The 27,578-nt window shown below is 34.1% G+C and overlaps 1 protein-coding gene across 6 annotated transcripts in view; it reads left to right on the forward strand.

Annotated features, from left to right (window-relative positions):
- Positions 1–25,982, forward strand: part of LOC125651443 (solute carrier family 12 member 6-like) — a 68,469-nt gene extending 42,487 nt beyond the window's left edge. For 5 of the 6 annotated variants that reach the window (XM_056153182.1, XM_056153187.1, XM_056153180.1 and 2 more), the window contains 19 exons: positions 1–74; positions 940–997; positions 1,122–1,240; positions 1,466–1,640; positions 1,873–1,971; positions 2,140–2,259; positions 2,964–3,068; positions 3,574–3,662; positions 4,679–4,758; positions 8,061–8,149; positions 8,289–8,395; positions 8,561–8,676; positions 9,233–9,323; positions 10,371–10,462; positions 11,200–11,301; positions 12,682–12,896; positions 13,606–13,641; positions 21,522–21,655; positions 22,685–23,389. The exon at positions 1–74 is cut by the window's left edge and continues 25 nt beyond it. In XM_056153182.1, coding sequence (XP_056009157.1) covers positions 1–74; positions 940–997; positions 1,122–1,240; positions 1,466–1,640; positions 1,873–1,971; positions 2,140–2,259; positions 2,964–3,068; positions 3,574–3,662; positions 4,679–4,758; positions 8,061–8,149; positions 8,289–8,395; positions 8,561–8,676; positions 9,233–9,323; positions 10,371–10,462; positions 11,200–11,301; positions 12,682–12,896; positions 13,606–13,641; positions 21,522–21,655; positions 22,685–22,776 — 1,993 coding nt within the window. In that variant the 3' untranslated portion in view covers positions 22,777–23,389. Of the gene's footprint in view, positions 75–939; positions 998–1,121; positions 1,241–1,465; positions 1,641–1,872; positions 1,972–2,139; positions 2,260–2,963; positions 3,069–3,573; positions 3,663–4,678; positions 4,759–8,060; positions 8,150–8,288; positions 8,396–8,560; positions 8,677–9,232; positions 9,324–10,370; positions 10,463–11,199; positions 11,302–12,681; positions 12,897–13,605; positions 13,642–21,521; positions 21,656–22,684 lie in introns of all 6 variants that reach the window. The other variant, XM_056153179.1, reaches the window with a different exon arrangement.
- Positions 25,983–27,578: the final 1,596 nt, after the last annotated feature.

Here is a 27,578-nt window from a genome sequence, read left to right on the forward strand (position 1 = left end):
TGGAGACCTTGCGGATGCCTCTCGCTCCATTCCAGTAGGAACCATTGCAGCCATTTCCACCACATCTGCAGTCTGTATCCTTTTCACTTTTCTAAAGTAGGATAATTGTAGAATTGCAATATGTCACCTGTATTGTCAAATAGCCATCAAATATTACTTTTGTTGGAGGGATGCGTTAGGTCATTTTCCAGCAGTTAATGATATGTTGCCATAGTGACACATCTTCACAGAACAAAGTGTGGTAATTGATTCAGTGTTAATTGGCGAATATTTGTAAGAACTTTCCTGTAGAACATTAAAGAGAGGTGTACAAATATGTTGTGATCTTGTTCCTACTCTCAGTTTCAATTTAGAAATGCAACAATATCTGTTTAAAGCATTTGACTTTTTGGCAATATGTAAGATTTATTACATGAAAATAACTTTCTATAAAGTGCACATGTCCATGTATAATTTTTATGCCCCCGAGATCGAAGATCGGGGGGCATATTGTTTTTGTCCTGTTTGTCATTCTGTCATTTTGTCATTCTGTCTAAAACTTTAACCTTGCTAATAACTTTTGAACAGTAAGAGATAAAGCTTTGATATTTCACATGAGTATTCCTTGTGACAAGACCTTTCCGTGGGTATTGAACCTTTTGACCTTGACATTTGACCTACTTTAAAAAAAATTTTTTACATTGGTCATAACTTCTAAATGGTAAATATTAGAGCTTTCATATTGTACATGAGCATTTCTTTTGACAAGATCTTTCTACTGGTACCAAGATATTTGCCCTTGTGACCTTGGCCATCTTCGGAATTGGCCATTATCGGGGGCATTTGTGTTTCACAAACACATCTTGTTTTTTTTTATTATTAAAGTCAGTCAATGTAATAAAATTGATGATGGGATAACTATAGTATAGAAGGTATATGAAAATCCTGAACTGTCATTAGATTTTACTTGTGTCCTTTTCTTTGCTGGTACAATTGAGGGAGATTTATTGAGGGACAAGTAAGTATATTGTAAAATACCAATATTTTCAATTGAACTGACCAATCGAGTTGTGATAAAGGTGTTCAGGGATTCCTCTGCTCTCTAACTTTCCTGTGATCAATGATGTGTGACCTTTCGGCAGATTTGGAGAGAGTATCGAAGGTGGCTTGGTGGTGGCTAAGCTGGCCTGGCCTAATGAGTGGGTAATTCTGATTGGTTCATTTCTGTCTACTCTTGGAGCTGGTCTTCAGAGTCTTACAGGTAAATATACTAATATTCCAGCATTGGGAAATATATTTCTTCATGTGTATTATTAAAACATTTAGAAATTTCTAATTTAACTGTATTGTTTTATCACCATTTTGTTTCGAACTGTGGTTGTCAAAAATTTCAGACATCTAAATATGAATGTAGATAACTTCTTTTTATTCATGATTGAGTCTTCATTGTTGCATACACATGTTTATGAGATTGGTATCTTTGTAGGAGCACCACGTTTGCTGCAAGCTATTGCTAGTGACGGGGTCGTCCCCTTCCTCAATGTGTTTGGGGTAACCACTAAGAGGGGGGAGCCATTCCGTGCTCTTCTGTTAACAGCCCTCATTTCAGAGTTAGGAATTCTGGTAGCCAATCTTGATATGGTGGCGCCTGTCATTACCATGTAAGACTCCAAGCTTTTATTCTAATTTGAAATCAACTCATATGTTTAACTGTTTTTTTAAAAAAGTCCAAAGTTTAGTATTGAAGTTTTAATTTATATTATGATCTTAGATAGAACAACACTGTTTGAGACAATGAACATGTATAAAGATAGGGAGCTCGTCACTAGCACAGTGTCCAATGTCTTCATTTACTCAGTGCGATCAGATATGATTATATATTTTCAATTGTAGGTTCTTTCTGATGTGCTATGGATTTGTCAACATGGCATGTGCTCTGCAGACATTGCTGAGAACACCCAGCTGGAGGCCTCGCTTCAAGTTCTACCACTGGTAAATGACAGACTTTTCTTTCATCATTGTAGAATTCTTGGCTGCCTTTCATTATTCAGAAATCAGATGATGTTACCAACAATAAAAACATTAACAGCAAAATTAATTGAAAATATCATGGAATAAATTTTTATATGGGAAATTGACATTGACAGTGGTTTGTTGCAGGATTCTCTCCCTTTTTGGCCTGGCGCTGTGTGTGTGTCTGATGTTTATATCCAGCTGGTACTATGCCTTGATAGCCATTGGTATTGCTGTTTGTATATACAAGTACATTGAATACAAAGGGTAAGTTGAAAGAAGAAAATGACATCAGGGGTCAACATTAATGCTTGTCCGGTACCAGTGGAAAAAAATTCAGAATATTGATGGGCACTTGTCCGATTGGACAAGTGCTTTTTTTATGTAAAGAAGTCTCCAAACAATTTGGTGAAAAGTTTATCGGTAGTTCAGAATCTATCAATTGCTATGTAAACTGGCTGTCACACTCTAACGGGATCGGTGTTCACTTATTGCGTACTACTTTCATGGATCTTACGAAGTCATTGATTCAAGACAGGAAGTCTAGATAAAATTTTGTTTTATGTGTTTGTTGTTTTTATCAAGAGAATAAGCTCAAAAATCAATCAAGCAAGTATAAAAATGGACTATATCTTAATTAAATTAAATACAGTTTTCAAGATGACAATATTAGGCCTAGATCTTTTTTGAAAATTTTTCGGACAAGTGAAGTTGAAGTTCGGACAAGTAAGTATCTTTGTCCCTTGTCCAAATGGACAAGTAGGGAAAAAAGTTAATGTTGAGCCCTGGACATATACCAAGATTTTCAAAAGTTTCAGGATTTTAGAATTTTCATTTATTTCTGTCAGACTGCAATGGAAATTTTCATTTGCATTTATGTTTACAAGTTTATTTATGGATAATGCAGAGGTAGTTAACTTTTAAAACAAAGGGTTTAATAAATGATAGATAGAGATATGTATCTGTTACAGAGCTGAGAAGGAGTGGGGCGATGGAATCCGAGGACTGGCCATGTCTGCAGCTCGATACTCCTTACTGCGGCTCCAACAAGGAACACCTCATACCAAAAACTGGAGGTACATTGTTAACAAAATGAGCAATAATTTGATGTTTCTTTTAAATGAATTCCTGTTGATGGTTATATTCTTAGGAAATTAAAATTGATTGACTGTCTGATTTTGTAGAGATTTACAGGTAGAGGTAACATTCTTTAACCCCCACATACTGTACCAGTTTTGAACACTTTAACCCAAGTATGAAATGGATTTATAATTCAGTGTAATTTTTTGGCATTTACATTATAATACCAGTGGCAGACATTCACATTTACAATTTACAGCCAGTTTCCTAATACTAACTGTGGTTGGTTTCAATTAATATGGTGTGACTTTGAAGGTATGCAAAACACCATACACGTTTGTTATTGGCTTTTGGTGTTTGTGATTTTTTCCCCCTATATTTTCATGTGGCCCATATTCAAATCCTGAAAAGTGAAGCACCAACTATAGAGAGATAAATGATCAAGAGTAGAATTAAGTGATACTGCTCCTTGTTACAATTATTTGTTTCTCTGACCAACAGACCACAACTTCTAGTGTTAATGAAGCTGGAGGATGACCTCAGTCCCAAGTATCCACAAATGGTCGCATTCGCGAGTCAACTGAAAGCAGGTAAAAAATCTTGTGGGTGTGTTCCACGGTTGATATAATAAGGTAGTACATGCATCAGGTATGTGTAGAAGTATATGAATCTTATATATTGTACCTTGGAGAAATCAAATCTTTATTTTAAGTATTTATATTTTTTTTAGGTCACTCAGGTGACCTATCGCTAGTGGTCTGTGTCTGTTGTAGTGCGTTGATAATTGAACATTTCTAACTTCTTTCTTAACCGAGGGTGGGGCCAAAATGGTCATAGTGATTAAATGTGTTTGTTAAAAGTTGAAAAATTTTAACTTCTTTTTGATATACATTGTACTACCATTCCAATTCTTTTCAAATATGAAGCATCTTTGGAACAAAGGAGGACATAAATTGTAATTCAGGACTTCTGCATCCCTGGGGCCTTAGGGATGTGGCAAAAATTGACCAATTTTCAGAATTCTATTGTTCAGCCACTCGATGTAAGAAAAACTAAATGCATACTAGTAGTCATATAGAACAGGAAGGCCTTTATGAAAATTGTAAATTTGATGATCCTTGGGGTAGAGGTTCTGACTCGAGGGCAGGACCAAACTTTGCATATAGTGTTTATATGTAAAACATTTAAATTGCATCACCTTTTATGCCTTTGATACTAAATCAAAACTGAATGGATATTTAGATGAAGCAGGTAGTCCTTTACCAAAATTGTCAATTTCATGATCCCAGGTTAGGGGTTTTGGTATCAGGGTAGGATCAAAATGGTCATAATGATTAAATGTCTTTATCTTTCAAAATTAATTTTGCTGATAACATAAAAAAAACTAAACACATGGTTAGGAAAAACAGAAAGGGATGTACTTAAATTGTAAATTTCACACACCCAGGGGTAGAGGTTCCAAGTCAAGGGCAAGGTCAATATGGTAAAAACTTATTTCGTAGCCCTGAAAGCTAGTGGTATCTTTATCTAATACTCAGGAGACCAATAAGGCCTGAGGGCCTCTTGTTTTTTGTAGCAATTATTAGAAATAATTTTCCATTGATAGGTAAAGGCCTGACTTTAGTGAACTCTGTGATTGAGGGGAAATACTTGGAGAGATTTGCAGATGCTCAGACTGCCAAGCAGGTAAGCAACATGACTTCTCTATCAGTAAAAATTGGATGTAGGGGATGCTTATCTGTGAATATGATAAGGGGATCAACTTTGTAGCTTTCATGTTGGTCATCCTCTTGAAATTATTAGATTATTGAATTCGTACATTGTCCTAGAAAAACTTTATATGACTTGCTTACGCTCAGACCTCCAAGCAAATATAAAAGAGCAGGACTTGTATATTGTTAAAATACTGGACTTTTTGCTGAATTAAGTAGGTAAAGCTTTCTATAAATGGTCAGACACCAGGGTTGTTTTACCTGCTGTAAATACCAATATATTGGGTAAATTTGGGGTGAAGTCACCACCTAATGTTTAACTGTATTGAAAGGCCACTCATCATTAGAGGCCACTGTGATGTCTGCTTGATTTTTGAAAATATATATATATATATATTTAACTGTCTATTATGGCCTGTGTTTTATGAAATGAAATAACTCGATTCCCTGCATATGGCGACCACTTGCAATCTTGCCATCCATTTCAATTGTTAGTGACATGACTTCAAAACACTCTATGGTTGACCTGCTTGTTTATACATTTATATTAGAAATCGAATGGTTACAGTCATGAAATGTTGGATAATAAATTATTAATTATTTCACTGTTAAAAAATATCTGTAATACGTAATCACAACTGATGAAAAGCATTCAAGGTGTGACAACCAAGAGTGATGGGGATGCTGGTAAAAAATAAACAGAAAATTGAAACTGTTTGACTTGCAATATTTTTAACCCCAAATTAGATTCTGAAATAATTGTTGGTTTTTGATGCAATGACAGATAATGCTAAGTTATATATATTTTTGTACATTTCTGAGGCAGGGTAATACTAACTAAAATCATAAAAAAATTAGAGGCTGGAACTAAAGGCCACATGTCTTGAGAGGCCAATTTAGCTATTTCCCAGAAGTGGCCTCTCAAAGCAATAATTAATGTCATTTTGTTAAAAAATCTTTCTTGGTCTAGACATTATAAAATTACTCATAATATTTAAGTGTCATGTTTGAACATGTACTAAATTACACATTTTTAGCTCGCTGGGACAACTGACTGGAGAACTATTGTCATGACTCCGGTGTTGGCATTACACTTTAAGGAAAAAACTTTAATCTGGGCTATATCTTTTGACCAAGAGAGATAGGGTTTTGATGTTTCAAATTTAGAGGCCTCATTAGAAGACATTTCTTTTGTTACCAGAACTATTGACCTTGGACTTTGACTTACTTTTCAAAAACATTAACCTTGGCTATAACTTTTGAACCAAGGGGATAGGGATTTGATATTTTATATTTAGATGCCTCATGACCAGGCCTTTGATATGGTATCAAAGCTTTTGACCCAGTAATTTTGGGCTTTTAGCTATTTTTCAAAAACTTTAACATTTTGAACTAAATGTAGTGTCATGCTTCCCAGCGAGCTTTGTTGTCTTTTGAGAACTCTTGTTTGATTGTAATGAATTAACAGAGTATTCCACTGCTAAACAAAAGTTCTGCTTCATAGGCAAAAATAAAAGAGCTGATTTGTGTATTCTGTTACCTCACTCGGACAGTGCCCTGCACAAAATGTTACATCATTAGGTCAGACTCGGATGACCTATTAGTCTGCATTTGTCATCGTGCGTCATCTGTCATGTATTAACAATTGAACATTTTTCACTGCCCTTCCAATTCTTTTCAGATTTGGTATTAAGCATCTTTGGAGCTATAGATTTTAAATTCCGTGACTTCTGCAGCCCCAGGGCCTTAGGGGTGGGGCATAAACTGCCATGAATTGCTCAATTTTCAAATTCTTCTTCTGCACAACTGCACATGTGCAAGCAAATGAAGTCATTTAGAGTAGAATGTCCTCTACCAAAATTGTAAATTTCGTGATCCCCGGGGTAGAGGTTCTGACCCCGGGGCAGGGCCAAACTTGGCATATAGTGTTTATGTGTAAAACATTTGAATAACATCTTCTTTAATGCTATTGATACTAAATGGTTATCTAAAGGTAGCAGATAGCCCTTTATCAAAATTGTAAATGTTATGATACCAGGGGTAGGGGTTTTGGTACTAGGTTGGGGTCAAAATGGTCAAAGTGATTAAATATGTATGTTAACAATTGAACAATTTTAGCTTCTTCTTGATAGCTACCCTTCCAATTCTTTTCAAATTTTGTATGAAGCATCTTTTGGACAAGAGGGGCATAAATAGGGGTTTTGGAACCAGATTGAGACCAAAATGGTCATAGTAATTAAATGTCATTTGAAACACTTCTTTAATTTAAAAAAAAACAACTAAATGCATATTAAGGAAAAGCGGAACGGAATATACCAGAATTTTGAATGTAGCAACCCCATGCCAGGGTCCTGACTCTAGGGCAGGTCCAGAATAGCCATGTAGTGTTAATATAACATATTATGTATAGTCTTTCATTGTATGGGCACTTTTGGAGGCTTTAATTTTGTGTTTTAAGAACAAATCTTGTTTTATACTGCTGCTGAATAATAGACTTTAGCTTAGATATGTAGAACAAGAAAATTATTATAGATTTCGCAGCCCTTGTGGCAAATGATACTTTTAATTCAGGTGACTTATGAGGCCTATGGGCCTCTGTTTTGGCTAATGATGCTGGATGTGACAAAAGAGTGCAAGGGATTAAAGACCATGATGTTATTTATTAGACAATGTATCTTGTAGTTTTGCATATTAACTGAAGAAAGACTTGTACGTGTCCATCAACTGCACTGGAGTCCATCATTTAGCAATCATTAACAATTTATTTAATCGGGGGGGGGAGGATAATGAGATTGTTGAATCGTTTCCAGTTACATTTTAAAAGCAATTAGACAGTATATATTGTAAAATTTGCGCTCTAACATGCATTACATATTTATTTTAAGGTAAGGGAGACAAAATGATTTGATTTTTGCAGACAGAAAAATATGTTGATATGAGCTACATTGTCACTTTAAGACAGGCTTGAATGTACTAATGTAGCAAACTTAACTGATGTTGACTTTTCAATACCCTAATCCTTTCATATCTTGTACGTATATTTATTCAGTGTGCATGTAATTGAAGTAAGTTGGTAATCCTTCATGAGCTTATGAAGGCTGATTGGCTAAGGAAGGATTTACATCTTGCTTAGGTAAAAATCTTAAAATCTTGCTGGGATTTGAACCCTTATCCTTGCAAGCCTGACCACTGAATCTCTGGTTTTGCTCATCTTTCCAGCTGTATTTAGAAAATAAGTAGTGAAAGGGAATTGATTTTGATTATTGATATTTGTAGAAATTGTTCAGTACAATCGAAAAGTTTGGAGTGAAGGGCTTCTCTGATGTCTTGGTCAGTGAGAGTGTGTCTGTTGGAATGTGCCACATGTAAGTAGTGAATCTGACTTCTTGTCTGTTAGATAGAACATGTTATTGCGATACACACGTTGTAAAACAATCTACAATTACAAAGCAGTAATGAGAATATGGATGGATTTGGAACACTGTGTTGTTTCTCTAATTTTAGGATTCAGAACGCTGGTTTGGGAGGACTTCGACACAACACTGTGATGATTGGCTGGCCGTACGGGTGGAGACATGATCATAATGAGAGAAGCTACAAGGTCTTTCTAGGTCAGTGTTTCAGCAGAAATTTTAGCATGATATTGTTATCAGAATACAGTTGGTGTGTTCAGAGTTTGACTTCAAGTGCTGACCACTCTGCTTTGATACATTGTGTACTTTTAATTTCCTGTCTGTTGTAATAACACCAAAACAAACATTTACACAATTTGACAGATGCTGTGAAAAACATCAATTCGGGTCAGATGGCTTTGCTAGCAGTAAAGGGAATCAACTTGTTCCCATCATCAAATGAAAAACTGAAAGGAACCATTGATGTCTGGTGGATTGTCCATATCCTTTTTTTAGCAGAGAGTACAACAGATATCTCGTAGAGTTGTAGTGGAGGGTTTTACTTCACGCGTACTTACTGTAAAATTATTTATTTTTGTGGAGATTAAAGTTTTGTATGAATATATATATATATGATTACCTATATAAATCCTCCACAGACCAGAAAAACTGAATTACAATAAAGAATAACAGATTTTGACCACAAAATCAAGTCTCCACACTCAACTTTCTCAAGCCACAAAATCTGTGCAATATGGAGATATTCTTTGTGTGTGAATTCATGATTGAACCAAATTGTTCCTGATCTACAATTGCAATAAATATTGAATGTGCTAAATTAAGTACACGTACAGTAATTTTTTCTGCAACTTTTAAGTGAAATGTATTGGTGTTCAGCCTCTTTGGCTGACTGAATGAGATCAAACTTGTCAAATTGTATTATCTTTTCTTTTTGTAAAACAAGGGCTGTATGTCATGTACACGTATATTAGTTGGGCATGAAATGTTTTTGATGATTGAACTGTGTTTATAACCTGATTCCTTAACCCACTTTTACATGATGGAGGTATGCTGATGTTGCTGCCCTTCCTTCTGAAGCAACACAAGACTTGGAGACATTGCAAACTCAGGGTCTTCACTGTAGCACGTATCCTTTTTCTGCAGTTTTGAATCAAGGGGGATAGGGCTTTAGTATTTCACATATAGATTTCTCATGGCCAGACCTTTCTTTTGGCGCAAAGACTTTTGACTTAGTGACCTTATAACCTTATACATTTATTGCATGATAGTGAGGGAGATATGAAGATTTATTCACCCAAGAAAAATCATATTCCCCGGGGGCAACGCCCTCGGGGAATATGATTTTTCTTGGGTGAATAAATCTTCATATCTCCCGAACATTCATGCAATAAATTGTTTATTATACCGAAACAAAGCAAGACCACAAAATTGTATTTGAGATTGGAGTTTACTCATCTATACATCGTACATGTATGTAGCTGAGATCGCCCTAACAGTAACATCGCGCCGTCAACGTATATATAGAAGGTACAAACAGCGAAACACAGTGATATGATAACCAGTTTTTGTATTTCCATTCTCCTTGAATGCTGATTTACTTGCATGTTTTTATATCAACCAAAATCAGTCGATTTTAAAACTGTATATCAGAGACCCACATATTTTGTGCCTTACGAACTATGAAAGTAGAATGACTCGGACTTATTGTGACGTCATAGTACACTTCGTCTTCTTTGACGTTAAATTTATGGAAAATGCACGAAGCTGCCTAAGGGGAAATATGATGGGGAGATATGATGTTTGAGAGGGAGATATGAAGTTTTGTCGTCCCTGGCACGTGACTGTCTAGACCAATCAGATTACGCGTTGCATAGAATTTTCATACTGAGGTATGATAATAGACTTTGACCTACTGTTCAGAGACTTTAAACTTTTGAACCAAGGGGATAGAGTAAGTAGAGTCACTCTTCCCAGCAAGCTCTGTTGTCTTCTGACAACTCTTGTTTGATTGTAATTTGAGTCTGTGATAAAAAAAACCAGTGTAACCGCAATTTAAATCAGTGAAAAAGAAGCTGACTGTCCTTGGAATAAATAAAAGATACTTTATTTATTTATAATACATACAAATGGCTTTAAAGGATTTCTTTTTGTTTTGTTCCTTATTTGTTGCAAGAACTGGAGGATAACACTATTCAGATGAAGAAGGACTTGGAGATGTTTATGTATCAGCTACGTATTGAGGCTGAGGTTTATGTGTTGGAAATGGTGAGTTCCACCCAAAATTTCCAATTCTTAATTGAAGAGGGGACCAGAAAGTATATCTTTTTCTGGGGTTATATTATACATTTATTGCATGATAGTGAGGGAGATATGAAGATTTATTCACCCAAGAAATATCATATTGCCCGAGGGGAATATAATTTTTCTTGGATGAATAAATCTTCATATCTCCCGAACATTCATGCAATAAATTGTTTATTATACCGAAACAAAGCAAGACTACAAAAGTGCATTTGAAATTGGAGTCCGCTCATCTATACATTGTATGTAGCTGAGATAGCCCTAACGGTAACACCGCGCCATCAACATATTACGGTAGAAGGTACAAACAACGAAATACAGTTGTATGATAACCAGTTTTTGTATTTCCATTCTCCTTGAATGCTGATTTACTTGCTTGTTTTTGTATCAACCTAAAACCAGGCGATTTAACTGTGTATCAGAGACCCGCATATTTTATGGCTTACGAACTATGAAAGTAGAATGACTCTGCCTTATTGTGATGTCACAATACACTTCTTCTACCTTGACGTTAAATTTACGGAAAATGCACGAGGCTTCCCAGGGGGTAAATATGATGGGGAGATATGATATTTGAGAGGGAGATATGAAGTTTTATCATCCCTGGCACGTGACTGTCTAGACCAATCAGATTACGCGTTGCATAGAATTCTTATACTGAGGTATAATAATATGTTTAACATGTCCATTCCTTTTTCCAGAATAACAGTGACATCTCAGCGTACACCTATGAAAGAACACTGATGATGGAACAAAGAACAGAAATGTTGAAGCAGATAAGAGTGAAGCAAAATGTGAAAGAGGTGAGAAATAATACTATACCTGTTAATTCCATTGTTACAGAGTTTGGTCACTCATTATCCTACTTTGAGGAATCTCCCTGATACATTTAAAACAATCTTGGCAAGTACATGTATTTCTCTCTCTCTCTCTCTCTCTCTCTCTCTCTCTCTCTCTCTCTCTCTCTCCCCCCCCCCCAAATAACAATAATTCTGATAATTATTATCCTTAGATCCTTCAGTAAATTCTTCAGAATTAAAGCAAATGTATGTTGCTTAGCATGTACAGACATCACAAAATTCAGTGGTCCAAATACCGAGGCCAGTGGATTTTAAGGTTGGGTCTGTGAAAATCAAAAATATATGAAATCCATGAGGCTTTCATAAGTCACATAGATATAATATTGTGTGAAAATATTATAATTGTCATATTTGAATAAAGAACTTAGTACATTTGGTATCATATTTTGCCCTGTGAATTTTCCAAAAATGAAGTGTGTGTTGAACCAAACCCGTATATTGCAAAAAGAATGACAAAGACACACTTGTCTCAAAAATTAACCAAATCTTCAAAATGTGTAGCATTTATAGATCTACTATAAATACCAACGAAACGTATTTCTGGAAATATCCGTAAAAAACTACTTTTAACATATCCGATTGTGTGTCTGTACTAGCTCAGTCAGTAGAGTAGTAGAAATAAATCTTGGAAGATTTTGGGTTCGATAACAAAGGACTTTTTGAAAAACATTCTTTTATATGTAGAGCTATTACCATTTTGTATTTGTACCTACTTTTTGTTTAAAGGCTAACAACTGGCTTTGTTACAGTGCACACACCGTTGTATGATACAACTATTTATCACATGTTTCCTCCTTTATCCAGAGGATATGACCCATTGCATAAATTTTAATTATTACTCTAGACTCTATGTTATCTATGTGACGTCACTAGCAAATGTCAATTTTATGTAGTTTATTTACATAATGTCGGAGAGCACGTAAATGAATATGCATTCAATTATTATTTGCTCAACATAATAGATATAGCTGTGGACAGGTTATTTTCTATTGGATTCATGTATTTATTTGATTAGTATATACTATTAATAGTATATACTATTAGTAGAGTTTACTATTATTCTTAAACACTTGCACATAATTGAGTATGCATTCAATTATTATTTGCTCAAAAGCAAGAGTTACCTCATTTACCTTAAAGAAACCAATAAAGATTTGGGGGGGGGGGGGATTCCATGCAGTACTTTTTCAACTGATGTGGTGCCCAAGAAACTTGGCCTAGATCTACCTGTATATTGTATAAATTGAGTTGAAATTAGTTTCATTCCTTAATGAATAACAACTGAGCAAGAAAACCAATACATGGTTACTATGGTAATTTTAGGTCCAGTCAATCCTTGATCAGTCTCATGTGACTCCTGTTTCCCCAACCAAGATCAAGTTAGAACCGGTTCAGGAGGAGAGCCAGGGAGTGGAAAGTACAACAGACGAGGAGAAACTAGAATTTCACCAATACACGTTTACCCCTGGTGCTGCAGACAAACTCAAGTCAGCCCCCAGCTACAACGGAAAAGCCGGGGATTACTTACAGATCAAACCGTAAGCATTGGTGGGGGGGGGGGGGGGGGGGGGGGGGGGCAATATCTCCACTCAAAGAACACTGTGTTTAGTACTGCCATATCAAAGTTTACATGAATTTTGAATTGTTTGGAAAACTTAAGTTCATTTATCTCTACTGAAAAAAATAGGATTTTGGTGCCTGAGATAATATCAAATTTTTAGGTGATCCGCTCAATGAGTATTTCTTTGTCTAAACAAATAAAGCAGGTCATCTGGAGAAGATGAATTATTTCAAAATTGAAATTCAATAGGAAAGAATGGGGGGGGGGGGGGGGGGGGGGGGGGGCAGCTTATGTTCACTGTCTTGCCTTGAATGTCAATGACAAAGATTTTATTTACATGTCATGTATAGGTATAATGTGATGCATAGACATTTTTTCTTTTTAAAAGGGATTAATATTCCTTAATCATAATTTGTATTTCACTAAGATTGTGGCCTGCTCATTATATTATTTGCATGTGAGAAATGAATATGGATACACATGCGTATGATGTACATGTACTTGTGATGACATTTGTATATTGACAATTGTTATGTTTAATATACATATATGCATTTTGCATCATATGTTGCATTTATAGTTATGTGGAGAATTTTTTTTACACATATCTACCATGTTTTTGCACATGTAGCACCATTAAATTCAAAATACGAGGATTTGGAGCTGACCTGAGTATTATCTTGTAGCAATTCCAAATATAATGGCATACTTTTAAAAAAACCGTAAGTAGCTATACTCCCTCCCCCCTCCAATATATTTCCCTCACACTAGCACCCTTCCCACATTCACAAACATACTGTATGACATATATGAATAATATTGACTATTCTGCCTATAATATGCAGTCACAAATAATCTTGCTTGAAGTGAAGATCAACCCCCAAAAAAAGGGCCTGATGTTGTTGCATTTGATATGGAATATTTTGTTTCTAAGACATAGCCAGAAGCTTTTTTCACATACCACACATTCAGTTCCTGTGAAAGAAATATGTTCATTGACATTGAAACAATTATGTATTTATGCATGCTGTAATTTGTGCATGCCTGTATGACGAGTGTGAGATTAATGAATCTAGTAACCACATTTTGCTTACTTTTATCAAGACTATAGAGAACTAGAAATGTGTCCATAGGACATGAATGCCCCGTCCAATGTGACATTTGTAATGCAATAAGGAAAAAAAACCCAGGGATTTATCAGTACCTTCTCGTGGCCCGATATTCTGCCCCATTCACAACGGAAAATAAGATGAATTTTCCCCTTTTTTTAATTTATGCAAATCAAGGATGACCATAGAGGGGAAATAATCTCCTTCATGTAAACAAAACTTTACAGGTTTTCAAAGGCGAGAGAAAGAAGCTGCACACTTTTTTCATTCACCTTATGAATTAGAAGAGAAAGGAATTAAAATTATTTCCTTTAAAACCCATTTTCACAGCTGTCCAGCCATATTCAGAGTGGGGAAAAATTCTTCAAATTTACTTTTAAAGAGTAAATTTGAAACCAAGCGATATATTGCCAGTGTTAGATATATTTGGGTGCATTACGTTTAGTGTTGGTTGGTGCTTCATGAAATGTATGATGGCTTGTAGCATTGCAGTTCATACCTTCATGTATTTCCAAAAATAAAATTTATTTCTTATTTTTACATTTTACTTTCATTTCAGTTGGGATTTCCAGCTCTTAGAATAGATGTACTATATCTATCAAGATATTGATAACGCTTTATAAGCCGCTTTCTTTATAATCCGCAAAGCTGATTATAAGAAGTGTAAACTGCACCATGTTACATTATATCGTATAACATAGGTCAAAATTAGCTTCATTCCTTTTAAAAAGTTTTAAACTAAATTATAACTTACCATTACATATGCAGCATTGTCGCCTTTTAAATCTGACACAGTAAAATATAAACAATTCACAGAATGCGATCCACATGCCATCAATTTTGGCGTGACATCATCTAGTGTATGTACATTTTGTAACACATGACGCATTATATATGCTTTGATAGGTGGATCAAGCAATCCTTCAAGTGTAGATATATTTTATAATGAAACAGCAAAGTTACAAATACTTATTACATGTATATCATTATTTTGCAAATGATGATATCGTTGTGTCAGAATTAGTATCTGACAAGTTTTTACCATTATAGTTTTCTGCACTCATAAGTAAAAAAATAATAATGTAGATCTATATGGAGCGCCAAATTAACATAAACTCAAATAATTGAAGATATCTTCAATTATTTGAAGATATCATCAATTCATTTGATGCGCGCAACAATTGAATTAAAGATCTCTTCAAATAATTAATGAATTCTGAATTATTGCGCGCATTAATTGAATTGATGAGAGCATTAATTCTTCAGCTGATTTGATGCGCGCTTTAATTGAATTAATGATCTCTTCAAATGAATTAATGATATCAACAATTGAATTGATGCGCGCTACAATTCAATTGAAGAGAGCAATAACTGATATAATGCGCGCATTAAATCAATTGATGAGAGCAATAATTGAATTGATGCGCGCATTACTCATCAAATGAATTGAAGAGAGCAATAATTGAATTAATGCGCGCATCAAATCTATTATTGCTCTCATTAATTGAATTAATGCGCGCATCAATTGAATTGAAGAGAGCAATAATTGAATTAATGCATGCATTAAATCAATTATTGCTCTCATTAATTCAATTGATGCGCGCATTAACTCAATTGATGAGAGCAATAATTGAATTGAAGCGCACATTAATTCATTTGATGAGAGCAATAATTGATTTAATGCGCGCATTAATTCAATTAAAGAGAGCAATAATTGAATTGATGATATCTTCAAATAATTGAAGATATCTTCAATTATTTAAGTTTATGTTAATTTGGCGCTCCATAGATCTACGCCTTGTTTAACATCAAGAAAAAAGTTAAACAAAGGTATTTTATTCTACACGGTTTGTTCTATTGATTTTCTATTTCATAGAACGCCTACAACTTTACGGTGCTACAATGTGAAATTAAAAAAAAAAAGTAGTGCCGTTTTGGGTTGTAAAGGGGGCGTGTCCCCATACAACGTTACATTTTACAATATAAACTAAAAAAAAAATTCGGTGTGTTCAGCCAATCAAATTGCGTGATACAAGCAAAATTAAATTATTTTATGATACTTAAAGAAGTATATGAGATGTGCATTAATTGCTTTAATTAAAGTGTTAATATAATGCAACAACCTGAAAACTGTCCACAACATTAGATTGTTTTTTTTCAAAATTGGTAGTAAGTTCAATATACAGTAAGGTAGAACTGCAAAAATGTATAGAAGCAGCGTATTAGTGAATGTTGATTTTATAGACACTGGAAAAAATGCATTCTGTATGTGTACGTAAGTGTATTCAAAATTCAGTGCCGTTGAAGGTGAGAGACAATTTGATGCAAACAAGAATTGCACTGTCTGAATCTTGGTGCAAGTCTATAGTTATAAATAAGCACATTTGATACTACACTTACAGGTTTTTTTTTAGCTCATCTGAGTTATAGCTCGAGTGAGCTGTGTAACCTACACTTTACACATTTTCGACTTCTCCAAAACCAAAAGGCCAATTTCAACCAAACTTGTTGTAAAGGGGCAGTGAAGGGTCATATAAAGGGAAGATGAAGGGTCATATAAAGGGGAGATGAAGGGTCATAATTAAGAAATAGTGAAGATATGGTGACGTCTTTTAAAAATCTTCTTCCCAAGAACCAGTGGACCAGGAAAAACAAACTTATGTGGAAAGCTTCCTTAATGAGTGGAGATTCAAAATTGTTCAAATCATGGCCCCGGCCGGGGAGGGGGGGGGGGGCACAATAGGGAATCAAAATTTTACTTAGGGATGTATAGAAAAAAATCTTCTCAAAAACAACAGGAACATGATTATTGATATTAATATGTAAGCATCCTCAGGTATTGTAAATTCCAGTTTGTTCAAATCATTGCCCCATGGGGTAGGGTGGGCCACAAAAGGGGAACAAATTTTTTATTGGAATATCCATTTAAAAGTCTTTCTCAAGAGCAACAGAGCATCAACAAAAGTGTAAGATTCGATTTTGTTCAAACCATGGACCCCAGGGGCAGGGTAGACAATACTGTAAACCGACTTTTATTCGTGACAACTTTATTTTGCGATTTACTCATGATGAACTGGTTTGCACAACCAAGATAATATGAAACGTACAAGAAACATTAAAGGTCTGGTTCACGGTGAGAAATATTAGTGATGAAGTGGTTCTCCGTGAACCTCGTGAAAATTTCTCGCACACGAATAAAAGTTGGTTTTACAGTATGTGATCCAAAATTTACTTGAGGATATACAGGAATTTTTTTTTAAAACTCTTCCTTTCAAGAACAACAGAGCCATAATTAGTTAATATCAATATACAAGCATTCTCAATTAATACACAGATTCAAGTTTAAATTATGGCCTTAGGGAAATAGGATGTGGGCCACAATAAAGGAACAAAGTTTTATGTGGGCCAGCAGGGCAATGATGTGTCCCCGTGTTGTGTGGATTCAAGTTCAGTTAAGTCACAGTCACAACCCCATGGGGCTGGGTTTGAGTCTTGATATGGGTTCAGAATTTGTCATAGGAGTGAAGATCTTTTAAAAATCTTCTGAAGAACAAGGTTAGGTGAGTGTTGTGGCCCTTGGGCCTATTACACTTTCTTATGGCCATGTAAAATTATCAAAAGATATAAGTATTTGGTGACTGGTTAGTACATGTACTATGTGTATTTCAAATACTGGGTGATGTTGACGTTATATGATGTGTCAGCAATTTTCATTGGCGTGCAAGGTGAAAGTAAAACTGCAATATCAACTCTACCATTTCATCAGAAAGTGATATGAACATGCACTGTCTAATGTTGCAGAAGATAGGTTTATGTGTGTTATGTAACTGTGCAAAATTATATATCACTATGCACAGGTCAAGAGTCCTCGCTACTACATCCCAGACTGCCAAACATATGTCAAAATTTGTAGCACTTCACCAATAACTGATGACACCTACATAAGAAAGATTCTCTAAGGGACAAATTTCATGATGTGCTTTTGATTACATAATGTAAAAATTATGGGACTGCAATGAACAGTCAATATTTCCCACTGTGTATACAATCGATGTTACTTGACATGTGTTCTTGTAACCCAATATCAATTTACATTGAAGTCCATAATTGTATATTATTTATAAGTTACTCTTTTTTTCCCCCTGGAAATGACATTTATTATTCATACAGAAATATGTTGAAATAACACCTGGAATTACCTGTTCCTAGAATTGCTTGCTTCTGCACTTGGCAGCTGTTTGTTGAATTTGATAAAAGTGTCTTGTGATGGGTAGGAACATACTACTTGTTATTATATTGTTAAGCATAATGGTCTTTCAGATTTTTATTACATTTCTCAGATCTATGACTGTCTTCATTTGGTTTTTATACGCCCGTCTTAAGACGGGCCGTATTATGTTATGGCCTTCATGTCCGTCCGTCTGTCCGTCTGTCCGTCCGTCTGTTAGCTTTTTCGTGTCCGGCTCATAACTTAAATACTACAAGGCCTAGAATAATCAAACTTTGTCAGTTAATACATCTTGGGTAGAAGGTGTGTCGCACATTAAAACCAGGTCGCTGTGACTTTTAATTAAGAAGATATGGCCAAATATGGTAAAACCCTGTCCAGCTCATAACTTGAAAACTATTTGATCTAGAATCATGAAACTTGGTCAACTTATGCATCTTAGGTAGAAGGTGTGTCGCACTGTACTTTAAGGTCACTGTGACATTTAGTTGAAGTGATTTTTTGAAAAAAGTATGTTATAATTGGTACAATCCCTACTCATATAAGAGTTTTGTAGAAAACCTCATTCAAAAATGTTACATCAAGAAAACACATATTTTTTTTATGATATACTGTACAGCTTTTTTTAGCTTATGTAATGTTTCCTTTGTTTCTAACAATAACATGAGAAATTCCACTTGTCCCATGGGAGTAGCATGCAAAGGGCATTTTGACAAGACTAATTAATGAGTTTTGTGTAGAGCATCTCTGATCAACATGATCAAGCAGGTGTTATCTTTATCTCTAGGGAATTGGGCAGAGAGATCTTAGCCTCTTAATTGCAGATATACCAGAAATTATTTGTGAAAGTGAATTTGTTTGTTGTGGTTAGTCTTTATTTTCAAAATTAATTTGACATTGTACTATATAATTTTTAAATTTTTTTCTCAGCAACCTATATGCAGAGTATCATTTCTCACTAAGACAACAAATGGTTGCAATATGTATAAAGGCCTATTTTAATGATTAGTATTTTGATGTTTTGTTATGGCTGTGGCATTGTTCAGAAAAAAGATATACAATGAACAAAGCTGCAGATTGGGCATTTGTGTAAATCTGAACAGATGAAATAGTATTGCAATAACCATATTAAAAAATGTTAATTCAAGAAACTACACATTCTTCATTATATACACTGTACTATACAGCAGTATATAACAAACAAATTATTTCTTTTGTGTCAGTAACAAGAGAAATTTCCCATGTCCCATAGGTGTAATTATCAAGCAATTCAGGAGGCATTTTGCTAACAGAAAAATTGCATTCTGTCAAATTACAGATTAATTAATGAGTTTAGAAGATTTCTGTTACAGCAATCTGATCAAGGAGGTGCTATCTATATCTCTTGCAATCAGGAATTGGGCAGAGGAATCTGGCCTTCTAATTGATCTGTCAAATTTTAGAACAGTTCTAATTGGTAGCCATTACTTTGAAAGTTAATTTGGTATAAAGTTTAAGAATTAATATGATATTGTAAAATATATTTTTATTTTATATCTCAACGACAAGGTGCAGATTGTCATGTTTCACTAAGATGACAGTTTTACAGTCTAAGAATAAACATAATGACTAATGTTTGATGTTTTATTACGCTGTGCATTGTTCTTCATTCCTTAAATTACAATGAGCAAAGCTGCAAATGTGCATTTCTCAAGTCTAACACAACCAGTTGAGAAATATATGATGTATTATTTTTTTCTAATTAATAACTACACCATAGGAGATGCACCAGTGTTTGAAATAACCATTTTTAATCTATATTTATTTATATTGACATCACCATGCATATTTTACTTTTATACTTGAAGATTTGACAAAGGCAGATACTGATATATGTATTTTTTGATATGTTGAATAAATCAACCTTTTTGAGTACTCCCATTTATTGTAAGTTGTTTGCTTGGATAAAGGGCTATCTTGCACTTTAATCATTTCATTGAAAACATTTGGGAAAATGTTTTTATATCCTTTTAAAAATCATTAAGCTTACATTATCAATATTTGAAGCAATGTCACATGAGGCCATAAAGTGGGTAAGATTCTTAAAGGAAGGTTGACATTTGGTTCCATGCATACCTATCTCTTCATGGTGATATGTTCATGTTAACAATATGTGACGGGCGTATCATGTGCCGTGGCGGTGCACTTTATTAAGATAATTTATTGTACATGATTATTTTGGATCAGACACATGTTATGATATAAATTGCAGAATGGAATTTGCAACAAGTTCTGACATATTGTGGATATTTCATGTTTCATAGAATTTTCAGTATTAGTTGGTATTCATTTCAAATATCACTGTGCATAACAATAATCAAAATAAAAATATTGAGATGGGGGGGGGGGGGGGGGGGGGGGGGGGCCTTATACCTACAATGGAGGATAATTCAATCTCTTTTATATGTAATACTATTACAACTGTTTTTAGCTTTTATGGTCAAAACTTTCCATTGTCTGTTGTTGTCGTTGTAAACTTTTATCTTCTTCTGTAGAACCACTTTGCCAATTTCAAGCAAACTTGCCATAAATCATCCTTAGGTGAAGAGGATTCAAATTTGTTCAAATGAGGGGCAACGCTGTTATGTTAAAATCATGACCCTTGGGATTAAGGTGGGGCCACAGTTGAGGATCAAGATTTTTCATACGAATATATTGGGAAAATCTTTTAAAAATATTCTTCTCAAGAACCACTGGGCCAGAAAATTTCAAATTTATATGGAATCTTCCTGACATAGTGCAGAATCAATTTTGTTAAAATCATGGCCCCCAGGGGTAGGGTGGGGGCACAATAGAGGATGAAATTATATAGGGAAAATCTTTTAGAATCTTCTTCTCAAGAACCACTGGGCAGACAAGTTCAAATTTACATGATAGCTTCCTGACATAGTTCAGATTCAAGTTTGTAAAAAACACGGCCCTCAGGGGTAGGTTGGGGCCACAATAGGGGATCAAAGTTTTACATGCGAATATAGGGAAAATCTTTAGATATGGTCCAGAGAGACTCAGGTGAGTGATGTGGCCCATGGGCCTCTTGTGATATATCAGAGTATTATGTATACCTGAGTTAAACAACTGATTGGATACATAGTGAGATCAAAATGCACCATTTTTGTCAGGTTCATGCAATGTTTTATGTCGCAGAAAGTTACAATTGCATATACCATTTTGATTTATTTCTGAATATGTCAATTCTTATTTAAAATCAATTTTAAAATCTTCACAGAGACAAGAAGAACATCAGGCGCATGCACACTGCTGTGAGACTGAATGAGGTTATCATTGAGAAGTCCCATGAAGCTCAACTGGTTATCCTCAATCTTCCAGCCCCACCCAAGTCTGAGGCGGGTGAGCTAAACTGTATCCTTTACATGTGGGGAATGATTAAAATGGTCTAGTTTTCAGAAAGTTATCCCCGTGAAATTGAAGAGGGTGGGGAATGTGTTGTGTAGATGTTTCTTTGTCTGCGACTCTAATCTTGGTTATAACTTGAGATATACAAGGTAGTGAACTGAAAAGTTAAGATCACAACTTTATTTCAGTTCATCACATTTGGGGGCATAGTGTTTTGTGCATTGTTACAAATCACCATTGTTGTCTTCTCCTGAGCTTTGAGATTCTCTAAATTTGTTTTGAGTAATAAAAAAAATCTCTTCATCGGAATTCATGTCTGTCAAGGTACATGTAAGGAATGGTGTGAGCAGCTGTTTTACAAGGGCACTATTCATGTATGATGGAGATGTGCAGGTTAGGCTCTTGTATAATGGTACTGTTGCATATATGAATGGAATGTATGCTATTGTGTTTTACTTATAGTTGGATGAATGAATGGCTCAATGTGTCTTTGAGGTTCAATGGGGGGGGGGGGGGGGGGGGGTAAGCAAGTTAACTTGACAGTGTTCTCTAAAATGTTTTCTCTAAACTATTCAACACCATTTCGTTATTTATTTCTTACATATATTTTCATTGAAATCTGTCTTTGTGAAAAACTTAATTTTCGGCATTAAAACCAGTCAGATATTAAGTGATTGTTAGCTAAACCGAAAGTAAAATCGCCAAATCATTTGACTTGGATAGCTTTTAAAACACAAAATACACACTAAGCAGAAGAACAAATAAAATGCCCCATTTCTTACCCAAATGTCATGAAACTGGTCGTAAATTTCATTATGGTACATGATAGTTGCAGAAGAACTCTCGTTTGAAAAAAATATATATTTTAAGTTTGTTAAAGACAAAATAAGGCTCTATAATCATATATAATTCTTTAGACTGACTAACAGAATTTTAATATTAGATATATGTACATGTAAATTGTGAAGTAAGTATTGAACTATAATTTATTACAAAAATAAACTATCAGGATTTGCAACCTTAACAGAGTTATAGTCATGGAATACTTGGAAGTGTTAACAGAGGGTTTAGACAGAGTACTGATGGTTCGAGGATGTGGAAACGAGGTCATCACCATCTACTCATAAAGTTGCCATTCAATTTAAAGACTTGTGTGGGTAAATCCACAAGGCTAAAATACATGAAAAGACATTTTTTGACTGTTTAACATGAACTTATACTTCTAAAGGTATTTTTTAGGACAATAGGGGGCTTTTAAGAAAAATTCTGACAAAATGGATCAGAGGCAAGTGTTTAATCAAAATACACATTTTCATAGTATTATACATGTATCTGTATGTATTTTTTTATTTGTATTTTTCATATGTATGTGATATAAGGGCCAAAGGTATTAGTTACATTAGTGGAAAAATGAGACATATCAGTTGAACTGATTGGTTTTTTTATTTGACCTTTTTTCCCTTTGAATTTGAATCTTAGAAGCCAAATAATTGTTTATTTTCCAAATATGAACTACTTTGATAATGAGTCACTGTCCATGTATCTATTCCCACCTTACTAATTTTTATATGATCTGCAGGTGTTAGGAGAATATTTCAGGAGTAGGTGCTAGTTAAATAGATAGCAATAGAAAATTTTGTTAAAATTAATGATGAATTTTTGTATTTGCCATATCATATCGAATATTGACCATTTGAACTGGATGATTGTAAAATATGGTCAATTTACTTTGTACAAAAACACAGTCGGGGGGGGGGGGGGGGGGGGGGGGGGGGGGGGGGGGGAATATATGTAATGTACATATATATTTAAAATTTTACTAGGTTATGTAAAATGTGCAGCAAGTCTTAATAGTTCCTGTGAACACATACGGGTGTGGGAACATTTATACATGACAAAGTTTTTTGAATATCACAAGAAAAGTAGATCAGTAGAAATGGGTATTATGAATTATTTGTTTTTACTAAGCAATGTTAGCTTGCTGTCTATAAAGTTTACTGGCAGTCTTTGTTGTGTATTTCTGTATTATGTATACAGGCTCAGGATGTTTTAACTGCTTATCAATATATGTTTTATTTAGACACCTGACACTTTTTTAGTGATGTAGGCAATCATATATACTTGTATACATGTACATGTATCAACTGTCTCATATGTACATTTATATGTACATGTATTTAAGGTTGTACCAAGCCAGTTCAGTAGGTAATACACATTGACCAAATTTCTGAAAAGAAAAATATAGATTTTAAATGTACTCAATATTTTTGTACAATGTTTGAGAGACTATCGGGATTCAGTCATTAATTTATTCCATGTTTCTAGTCGATTTCATTAAACTTCAGCACATGGAATATTTCTTTTTTATTTTACTTTTGAAATCATGGTGCTGTTTATATTGCCTGTTGACAATTAACTTGATATCTGTTCAAAGGGGAATTTATTTTTTTAGATATTTTGTGTTTTTGCCATAGATTTACATTATTTTTTGCATTTCCTGTTTACATTTGATGTAGAACAACATGTCTGGTCGAGTTAAAATGAGACAAATTGGGTTACTATATTATGAAAGAGTAAACAATATTAGTTGATAAAATTGTTTTTAAGGATTTCAGATTTAATTATTGGTTTTTGATGAATTCGTAGGTATTAATGTGAATTGATTAATTGCTTGAAATACATGAATTGAATGTTGGATTTCTTTCATCATGATCCAGTGATGGATAAACACAGTTGAAGTTTAAGTAAATGGTGTGCACACACAGTGTCTGAGCACGATAATGAAGCATTAACAGTACAAATACTTGCTCTAATCCAATTTCTCCTGACAATCCCTTTAAATAGACTTGCATAGGCTGAGTCAGTTGATGAATCCTTATATAATTTACATAACAAATTACTTTTCAAACATTATATATTTTATGACAGTTAAGTTTATGAGCAACTTGAGAGATGTTTTAATAATTCAACTGTCTACACTGATAAATGCATACTTCTCTAGTAATATTGATATTGGTTTCAGGTTTTAAAATTTAGTGAAAGTCTATATTATAGATACCCCATTAATACACATACGACAATCTTCTATCAATATCAATATGCCACTGAAACACGGTAATCATTCATCTTTGAAAAAAGTGGACTACAATAGCTCCTCATATTGCACACCATGCATTGAACGCCCCATTTGTTAACCAATTTTCCACCGTTTCTGTTTGTATTGGGTTCTTTCTCAGACTGCTGTCGATTTAGCTTGTGGATTGACAATGTTACCATTCAAAATGCCATTTTAGAAGAAATTTAGATATGAAGTACTTCCCAGTAATATTTTGAAATTGACACCAAAGAGAGAGAAAAGATTTGTTTGCCAAAAAAAAAATAACATCTCTACGGGGAAGTTCAATAGCTAAACATTTTTAATAACTCATTGTACTTTATACAGGATAAACTTCTTCCTTTATTAAATACATTGAATGGGATAAAAATCTTAAACAAAATCCTAATTATAGTAAAAAATGATTTCAGAACTGAAAATACTTTGATATTACAATAAGATTAATATTCATACTATTTAGATATCTTAAATATTGAGTGTTTATGATTATGTTTATTCATTGAAACAATGACAATATTACAAAAAGATGCCAATTACTATATAATGGATTCAAATATTTTTTCGTCTTTAATACTTTTGAAATATTTATTCTTGTATATAGATAGTAAATTGGTTTATTGACAGTCAAGTAGTACCTATAATAAACTACTACCCAGAAATGTGTTCCAAACTGAAAGTAGCTGTTCATTGAGATACTAATCTAGGGCAGCATGTTGGCTGGTACCAGTTTTTGATTAGAACTATAATGGCTACAGAAGGACATGTCTTGTACTTAATAAAATGTTATATTGTTAAAGAGTTTTCCATGAAAATTCTCTCATGTATGTTACAAAGTTAAGTAAAATTTTAAATGGTAGGTATCTTTCATTCCCTGAGAGAATATCATTTTGTCATTGTTCTGAGGAAATGTTTCAGGTTTGAATCGTAAATTATTATCAAGACTTGTTGATAAAATGCAGTAAATTGATTTTTGTCTCTTAGTTTTCACAAGTACATTGTAGCAGTTGTTGGGTGCAGATGAGACCATATTTTAAGCTAATAAACTGTTGCATGCTGGAAAAGGACAGAATTTTTAGATATTAATGATTTAATCAAGTGCAATTTGATGTCTGTGATTGTGGTAATTTATTTTATGGAGCAATGAATATTAATGATATCAGAGTGAATATAGATTTAGGTCTGTTTTCCGAGATGCAGTGAATAAAATCTATTTGCTTATTTTTGTGTTGTTGATTATTGTTAAAGTAGTTCCATCCTCATTTAACTTATCAGTAGAAAAACTGTATTAATTAGGGCCCCGCTCATAGGCAGGAGTCCAAACTATTAATTAGGGATCAGCCTGTGTGTTCATGCATTGACAGTTTTCCATACTTTTTTTGGCTATCTCTGAAGCTATTCATTTGAAAATTTAAGATAATATCTAGTTTCCACTTGATCAATAACCATAGAAAATGTATATATTGCCACTTTTTAATAGATATCAAACAGTATATGTCGTTGCATAAGAAAAACGCACATTTTCATCAACAGCATAATAAAAATACATAAAAACTGGTTCGTGTCAACAAACAACAGGAGACAGTTTGAGTTTAAAGTATATTATGCAATATTCCAACATATATACATGTACAACATATTACATAATGATATACAACTTGATCAGATAATGAAACAAAAATATACTTGGCAAAAGGGCAAACTATACATGGAGGTATCTGACCTATGTGGCAGACTATAAGTCCACCTGAGCAAAACAGTGAGGTGTGCTATTCTGCCAAGTGGTAGTATGCTTCATGTTCGGATGTTGAGCTCAACAACCCGGTGAGTATGTGATGTTTGAGGTGTCAAACAGGTACTCTAATAACCTGAATTCAGAAAAAAGATATTTCTATAGTACATAAAGTACATGCATATTTCAATAAAGATTTTGCGAAAACCGATGACGCCACAGGAGGATGGAGCTACCTGAAGTCGTTAAGGTTTTTACGTGGTCCTGTTGATGACTTTCATGTCAATGAAGTACATGTATTTATTCTACAAAGTAGAACATTGCTAATATTGAAATGTCATCCATTCAATTCAAACTGAAATCCTGTCCTATCACCATTTTGTGCCAATTTATTGGAAGATATTAATTAATTTTTCAATTGCTAGTACATTGTATATGTAGTATACTTAAGTAAAAAAGATGAAAAATCAGTTTGTGTCACACAAAATCATGCATAACTAATTGATTTAGTCGTTTATATTTTTAGGTCACCTGTGTCGCTCAGGTGACTTGCTGCAATCTGTTTCTGTCCATCACACATTGACATCTAAAACATTTTTCAACTATTTTTCAAAAATGTTTTACTACAGGTCCAATTTTTATCAAAATTGGCATCAATGGGATAATTGCATGGAAGAAAATATTTGAATTTCATGGCCTCTTATTACTATGGGATATGTAACAGACAGATTGTATACCTTGACAATCAGGAAGGTCTCAACCAAATTATGAAACTCATGGCCTCTGAATCATGGTTTCTAGAGCTAGTGTGGGTCTTTGTGACTCATAGTGAAAATACCACATTTCTCTAAAATTGTGGATGTCAAACATGAGAGAAGATTGTATATGTTTTATATATATACATATATTAATATATACAAGTTGTGAATGTCAAACATGAGAGAAGATTCTACCAAATTGTGAAATTCATTGCCCTTACACTGTAAAGGGTCAGTATTTATTGCACTTGGGACTGGGGCTGTATGGTTATGATAATACATTGTTCCTTTAAAATTCCTCTCAAGTCAAAATACGAAACTGAATGT

Source organism: Ostrea edulis, chromosome 1 (genome assembly GCF_947568905.1).
Source record: "Ostrea edulis chromosome 1, xbOstEdul1.1, whole genome shotgun sequence".
Lineage (NCBI taxonomy): Eukaryota > Metazoa > Mollusca > Bivalvia > Ostreida > Ostreidae > Ostrea > Ostrea edulis.